Consider the following 7,767-nt stretch of genomic DNA (forward strand, 5'->3'; position numbering starts at 1 on the left):
CGTAACTAACTCATTAGCTACATTGCTTGCAAGGCTTGTAGTGATGTGCATTACCGAGAGGGCCCACAGATACCTCTCCGACAATCGGAGTGACAAAACCTAATCTCAAAATACGCCAACCCAACATGTACCTTTGGAGACACCTGTAGTACTCCTTTATAATCACCCAGTTACGTTGTGACGTTTGGTAGCACCCAAAGTGTTCCTCCGGTAAACGGGAGTTGCATAATCTCATAGTTATAGGAACATGTATAAGTCATGAAGAAAGCAATAGCAACATACTAAACGATCAAGTGCTAAGCTAACGGAATGGGTCAAGTCAATCACATCATTCTCCTAATGATATGATCCCGTTAATCAAATGACAACTCTTTTGTCCATGGCTAGGAAACTTAACCATCTTTGATTCACGAGCTAGTCAAGTAGAGGCATACTAGTGACACTATGTTTGTCTATGTATTCACACATGTATCAAGTTTCCGGTTAATACAATTCTAGCATGAATAATAAACATTTATCATGATATAAGGAAATAAATAATAACTTTATTATTGCCTCTAGGGCATATTTCCTTCAAACCTGTGCTGAACTCGGAGGTGCCGTACGTTCGGTACTTGGATCGGTCGGATCGTGAAGACGTACGACTACATCAACCGCGTTGTGCTAACGCTTCCGCTTACGGTCTACGAGGGTACGTGGACAACACTCTCCCCTCTCGTTGCTATGCCATCACCATGATCTTGCGTGTGCGTAGGAAAAGTTTTGAAATTACTACGTTCCCCAACATCGGGGTCACCCGGTATTGTACCAGGACCACCGGAAGGGTCCCGGGGGTCCACCGGGTGGGGCCACCTATCCCGGAGGGCCCCGTGGGCTGAAGTGGGAGGGGAACCAGCCCCTAGTGGGCTGGTGCGCCCCCCCTTGGGCCCCCCTGCGCCTAGGGCTGGAAACCCTAGGTGGGGGGCGCACCACTTGCCTTGGGGGGCACTCCCCCCCCCCCCCCCTGGCCGTCGCCCCCCTTGGGAGATTGCATCTCCCAGGGCCGGCGCCCCCCCTGGGGGCCTATATAAAGGAGGGCAGGGGGGAGGGCAGCCGCACCCAAGTCTTGGCGCCTCCCTCCCCCTGCTACACCTCGTCCTCCTCCCGCAGCAGCTTGGCGAAGCCATGCCGGAGTTCTGCTGCATCCACCACCACGCCGTCGTGCTGCTGGATCATCATCAACCTCTCCTTCCCCTTGCTGGATCAAGACGGAGGAGATGTCACGCTGACCGTACGTGTGTTGAACGCGGAGGTGCCGTCCGTTCGGCGCTAGGATCTCCGGTGATAGAATCACGACGAGAACGACTACTTCAACCCCGTTCTTTTGAACGCTTCCGCTCGCGATCTACAAAGTGGTATGTAGATGCATCTCTCCTTTCACTCGTTGCTTAGATAAACTCATAGATGGATCTTGGTGAAATCGTAGGAAAAATTTTATTTTCTGCAACGTTCCCCAACACATCGCCCATCTGAGGATCCAAACAGCCAGTGCCGATGGACCTCCAACCACCATAGCCCGCGACCTCGACGAGATCCGGGGATCCCCAACACCGCTGGCTCCTAGACGAAGGCAAAAGCCTCGCCTGACCGCGAACGGAACCCGGAGAAACTTATTCCAACGCGACACCACCGCAACGGCCTCGGGAGCGTCTCCCTCAACCCTAACCCTACCACACACCCACCTAGCGAACAGACCCGGGGTTCCCCCTCCCTCCCGTCGCCGGAGCGGCCGACGGAGAGAGAGGGAACCGGCGGCGTCACCGGCGGCGCGCAAGGGATCCCGGTCGCCTCCTTGATCGCCCGATGCGATCCTACTTTTTCGGGCGAGTTAGTTATTACGGGACTACCGCGTGTCTGTTGGAGATGCTCTAAGAAACGAGTGGCCCGGCAGGAAAGAACGTCATGCGTGCAGGTCCACCAGGACGCGTGGCGTCCAGGTGAAGCGGATGATTTCTGTCCGGTTGTTTTTAAACGTTTCCCTATTTTCATCGTAGCTCGGTAAATTGTCTCTGCGTTTCAGGCTGGCGAGCCTTTTTTTTTAGAATTTTGGAGTGACAGAGATTTACGAAAATTCCAAGGTAAATCCGGCATAAAAACGTACGTAATGTACATGCATACAGCAACTGCTTGCGTTAGAGAATTTACGGCCTCGCGTGCCGTCCGGGGTGTTCCTCCCGGTCCCTGCCCCGTCGAGGCGGCGGCAGGTTGACATGGTCGAACCAGACCTGGCGGAAGACCTTGACGATGCAGTCGTGGTGTTCGTCGGCGTTGAGGGCGAGGTAGCACGCCAGCAGCCGCTCCAGCTCTTCCGGCCGGGCGTCGGTCCCTCCGCTGCTCGCGATCATCTCGTACATCGACTCCCTGAACGCCCTCTGCGGGTCCCGCGTCCGTCGCACCACGGCGAGGCTCTCCAGCTCCGGCGCCGACCGCCGCGGCGACCGCACCTTCACCCTCAGCGTCACCTTTCCGGAGAACGACGACCTACGGCCGCCGCTGACGCTGCGCCGGTGCCGGCGGCCACGGTGCCGACGCCTCAGCCGAGCGCCCCCGCCGTCCGTGTCCGACGGTGCCGCGGCCGCTGCCGTCTGTGCTGAAGGCGGTGGCTGCGCTGGGGAGCCGGCGAGGGAGAAGGGGATGTGTTTGCCGAGCGGCGCCTGGAGGTCACGGTCACCGCCGAGGGAGCAGTGGCGCCGGGGTCTGCAGTGACGGCGCGGGGCGACGGCGTCGGCGCTGTCGTTGCCACCAGAGAGCCGCCTTGGTACGACTTCTTCGGCGGCAGCGACGGCTGCGGCAGGGCGATGGCGCCCGCGCGCGGCCACGGCGTCGGCGTTGTCGTTGCCAGCAAAGAGCCGCCGCAGAACAGCGGGAGAGCGACGCGGCGAGGGCGAGCTGAGCCGGCCCGCGGGCGCGATCGCCACCTTTGCCGGGCTGGCGGCGCGCTCCGGAAGGCCCGACTTGAACGGCGGGGCGGCGTCAGCGCCAGCGCCTCCGCGGCCCTCGTGCGTGGACGCGGGCGCGCGCTTGGGCTTCGTGGCGAGCTTGGAGAGCCACGAAAGCGGCAAGAAGGAGAAGGAGAAGGCCTTGCTCTTGCCACCGCCCTTGCGTTCGCCGATCTCTCCTCCTAGCCCCGATGCGCGTTGCGGCGTCCCGTGCTGCTGTTTCCTGCTTCCCCATCCCATGACTGGCTTCTTGGCTTCTCGCTAGCTACAACTTCGACTTGAGCTCCTCGTGTCAGCCTGTGCTGAGAGCAGTGTGTGAGCTTGCAGGGGCGATCTTAAAGGGTGCAAGTGCTTGTTGCCGCTACTGGGACTAGAGCTCAAGCTTTATGAACTACTTGCACTGCACTACTGTGCAGTAGTAGTTCCTATCCTAGAGAGAAGGCAATGTGGGAGAATGGAAAGCGAGACAGCGCCGGCACGGGCAGGAGACAGGCATGATCATCTGAACTCTGCCCGGCGCTAATTATGTCTGTCGTCTGCGTGCATGCAGCATGGGTTTTCGAAAGCCCCTGGCGGCAGGCAGGGCAGGCATGAGGAGTTCAGAATTCATAGGCCCCATGCGCGATACGCTCACGCACACTCATGATTCGTCAATTCGCGGAAGAGCGGTGGGAGCAAAGGGAGGAGACAAAGCAGAGGAGAAAGCGTGGACTGATGGCTGAAACTGAAAACAAAGCAAGGTTGGCTTGTTACGTGCTGCTTTTGCTTTCTCTGCCTCGTCGTCCTGCTTGCTTCCCCATCGTTCGTTTGAACGAAAGCCCCGCCGTTTTTGCCCATTGCCGTTCTTCCTCTCCTGCCCGGAGCAAACAGGCAGCACAATTTTTTTTTCTACCGCTCGGTGTGGGAACAGTAGAAAACACATGCCTGTGCCATGTGAAAGAAGTTCAGACTCGAACTGAGGTGCATGCCTGCTCAGTTGTACAGGTCTGTATGGAGTATGATGTTTGTGCCCTGCCGTGCAGGAATGCCTACTGTTTGTTGGTCTCGGCCTGAGACCGAGCATGCTCTGCCCTGTAAACTTTCCACAGGAAAAACACGACGCTGTACTTTTCCCCTGTTTACCTTTTTGTTAAGTAAATGTAATTGTATTCTCTAGTCTCCTCCCGAAACGCCTCCCGGGTCGCACGCGCGTGCGGCTCCGGAGGCCCCCCAAACCCTAAACAAAAGAGGCCCAGATCCACCGCCCCGACCACTGCCATCGCCGCCGGGCAGCCGCGCCCGGCCGTCGAAGGCGGCGGGTGCTGGAGGCGCACCCCCCGACGGGCCCCTTCGCGCGGAGTGGACGTCTTCGGGGCTGCCTGGTGGTGTGTTGGCCGGCGGCGGGGGCAGTGGGATCCGCGGCGGCTGTCGCTGGCGCACGGCGGAGGCGCGGCGGAGAGGTGGACTCGGGCCATGACCGTAGCAGAGTGGTGTCGGAGGCTGGGGCGCCGGCTTAGATGGGGGCGACGGCGCGAGCTCCGGGCTTTGGCGGCGGCGGCGCTGCGAGGCCTTGCTAGGAGGGAGTCCATGGCGGGCAGCAGGCGGCCGGCCGCCTCAGGGTGCTGGGCGCGCTGGGTTGCTCCCGGATGCGATGGCGCCGGAGTTGGGGAGGGAGGTGCTGGCCAGATCGGATTTCCCCCAGATTCAATCTGGCCTTGGGGTTGAGTTCGTTGCGCGGCAGTCACCTGAAGCGGGTGAAGGCCGTCGTGCTGGATTCAGCCCTTGCACGGCATGGTTAGCTGCCGCGGCTCCTCGTCTGGGTGGTTTGTGGCTGTTGGTCGCGTTCTCTCGGCAGTGCGGGTGTGGGAGGACCTTGGCTGCACGGCCTCGATGGCAAGTTGCTGCGGTGACGGCGGTGCGAGACTTCTTGGTCGGCTCTGCCTATACCTGGAGGTGCGGAGATGCGTGGCATTACGGATGAAAGTCATGTCCGGTTATGGCCGGGCCGGCGGCGATGGCACCCGTGGGTGTCGTTTTCCTCTTTGGAGGCGTAGCCGAGTGTGTCGCCATCTCCCTCGCTCGCTTGGTGTTGGCAATTGTCTCCTGGCGAAAGCCTTGATCCGGTGCTGGGTCGGCACGATGGCGGCGTCTTCAACGGCGTCCCTCTGTTGGGTGCATCGTGCTAGGAGACATGGTCTGGTTGTCCCTTGTTGCGCTCCCCCGGTGTTCGCAGCTGCCCATAATCGTTCACTTCGGCGCTATGCACGATCCTCGCGGTGATTTCAAGACAGCGTCTTCCTCGGGTCAGATCGGATCCTGCCGTCCTCTTGCTATCTCCTAGGCATCAAGGGGGGATGGTGCGTCGACAAGAGATGCTTGGTGGAAGTTGCTGCTCTTCGGTGGTGACCGTTGTCGGTCGAGACGCGGCAATGTTTTCGGTGTTGAGCAGGCTCTTTTGCTTTGTAGTTGTGTGGTCGTTGGTGGCTGTCTTTGGACTAGCCGGATGTGGAGTTGGTGCTATGCTTGTTGTTCACAGCAAGTGTTAGTTGTCTTGTAATTGTTTTCTCTTCTTCTATAAAGCTATGGTACCCATTTTGCGTACTCTCAAAAAAAAAAACCTTTTTGTTAAGAAAAAACTTGGCCCCAGCCCCAGCTTCGTTAATTAAAGAAAGTGACGTAGGCCACTAGTTTATTTTCGTTGCGGTGCGGAAAAACGACAGTGTACCGTACCAGTTAGCGTGCCTTTATCTGATGCCTGATCGTTGCTTGCTGAGTTCAAATGGTCTGCCTCTCAAAGTCTCAATCTTATCCATTTAGCCACAACCAAGATCGTGAAGAACGTGCGATATTCTGAATTCTAGAGTGTTGCATAAAGCAATCTTTCTTCTTGTATCAGATAACAAGAGTTCTGAAGAAGTGAACAGATCTCGTGGCTTAGGGATGTCCGCTTGTCCACGAACTGAAAAATTAAACTAACACAGTTATTAAAGTAATGAATATTAGTGTAATTTTTGTTTCGCGGACGATGGCGGAAATCCTTATCATGATTGCAGGCCATGAAGGCTTCGCCGGCTACTACCTGTGTCCTTTAAGAGCAACTTTAGCACACCCCGCATCCGCCCTCATCCGCAAAATAACCGCCAAAATGTGGGTACGGGCCGGAAAACCTGCTCGACCAGATCCCGTATCCCCCCGGGCCGGAAAACCTACTCGACCAGATCCCGTATCCCCCCGGCCCGCAAAAAATTTTAGAGGGCGCGGCAAAATCCCGACCCCAACCCGGGAAAATTCGGGTTTCCCCCTCGCGGCTGCGGTGCCCTGCATCGGAGAGAAGCAGTTGACGGGAGGGACATTTCAGCCCCGCGCGCTTTCCCCCTTCTTTCGCCGCCGCCCGCCCTTGCTTCCACCCGCTCGCCGCCGGCGATTCTGGCCATATCTGCGGGCGGAATCGCGCCGCGGGGACGTCCCACACCCTCCCGCGCCGATCCGCTGCACCGACCCTCCTGGATCCGGCGAGAAGAGCCGCCCATCGTCGTCGCCGCCGCCGGGGATCGACCACCGTCGAGCGCCCACCCTCGTCGCCGCCTGGGATCACCCACCACCGGTTAGTCCTTTTTTGTAAATTTTGCGAGTTGTATAGTTGATTGACGCGCCGGTATGCGTGTAGATGGAGTTGAGCCCGTGCGAGAAGTTCTTGCTCCGATTCGTTCGATTCGGACGACTTGGATGTTGAGACCATGCTTGCGACCTTCCGACAGCAAACATCGGTCATGGCGCTTGCCGTGAAGGAGCATGAAGACGAGCACCAGAAGAGGAGGCGAGGATCAACTGTTGGGCGTCTATGCATTCCTCGAAATCGCCATCTTGGGAACGAGATGTTGATCCAAGACTATTTCGCGAAGAATCCTAAATATCCTCCGCACCTCTTCCGGAGAAGGTACCGAATGCGTCGATCCCTCTTTGTGAAACTTGTTCAAGCTTGCGAAGAAAATTGCCGGTATTTTACTCAAAGAAGGAATGTCGCGGGCTTAAATGGATTTAGAGAGGAATGAACTTAGAATTCTTTTATGACAATGTGGGTAGCCGTGTCAAACCAGCTAGAGACCCAAACCGCATTAGAGCTTTTCTTCAGACATACAAGGAGATTAAAAATGCAGACACACACTTTCAACTTCAGGAGGATCTCATTGAGCACCATTGGCAAAGGGCTGGACAGTGACTAATTTTTGTATTCATTTGTATTTGTATTCATGACAAGTTTTGTATTGCATTATTTAAGTTTGCTACGGTGATTTGAATAATTATTTGTAATGTGGATGATTATTGTATTATGGTTGATTTGAATAATTCAGTTTGTTTTTGATTGTTGAATTATTTGGATTTGATATTTGCGGGCCGATGTTATACGGGATGCAGCGGCGAAAGAGTAGACCCCGCAAAGCCGACCCGTAAAAAGGTATATTCCATGAATATACTTTTTTACGGATCCGTTTGGGGGGTCTGCATCTGTGCCAGCCCGAGCCAGACCGCAAAAATGGTTTTGTGTGAACCGCAAACACGTTTTGCGGGCCGGCGGGATGTAGGGTCTGCTAGAGTTGCTCTAAGTTCATCTTCTTAGCTCTCCTTGAGACTTTGCCCCTGCTGGGTGGCTTCCTCTGTAATAATACTACTTGCTCTAGCTAGCTCGTTTGCTGTACCTTTTGAACTGCTCTTTTAAGAGCTGCTGATCGGACTTGGGGTGTTTTGGTTTCATTCTGAGCAATGGAGGTCACCACGTAGGAGCCCGCTCGACCCCGTGCCCCCCCCCCCC

The 7,767-nt window shown here is 56.5% G+C and overlaps 1 protein-coding gene across 1 annotated transcript; it reads right to left on the bottom strand.

Annotated features, from left to right (window-relative positions):
- Positions 1 to 2,037: 2,037 nt before the first annotated feature.
- LOC119309837 lies at positions 2,038 to 3,888 on the bottom strand. Its single transcript, XM_037585747.1, has one exon. It carries the CDS (start codon positions 3,216 to 3,218, stop codon positions 2,181 to 2,183), a length of 1,038 nt encoding a protein of 345 aa, XP_037441644.1. The 5' UTR covers positions 3,219 to 3,888; the 3' UTR covers positions 2,038 to 2,180.
- Positions 3,889 to 7,767: the final 3,879 nt, after the last annotated feature.

Source organism: Triticum dicoccoides, chromosome 1B, assembly GCF_002162155.2.
Source record: "Triticum dicoccoides isolate Atlit2015 ecotype Zavitan chromosome 1B, WEW_v2.0, whole genome shotgun sequence".
NCBI classification, from domain to species: domain Eukaryota; kingdom Viridiplantae; phylum Streptophyta; class Magnoliopsida; order Poales; family Poaceae; genus Triticum; species Triticum dicoccoides.

What these genes read in the sequence shown, in the direction of transcription:
- LOC119309837 (XM_037585747.1), bottom strand. Translation starts at nt 3,218, where the DNA reads ATGGGATGGGGAAGCAGGAAACAGCAGCACGGGACGCCGCAACGCGCA.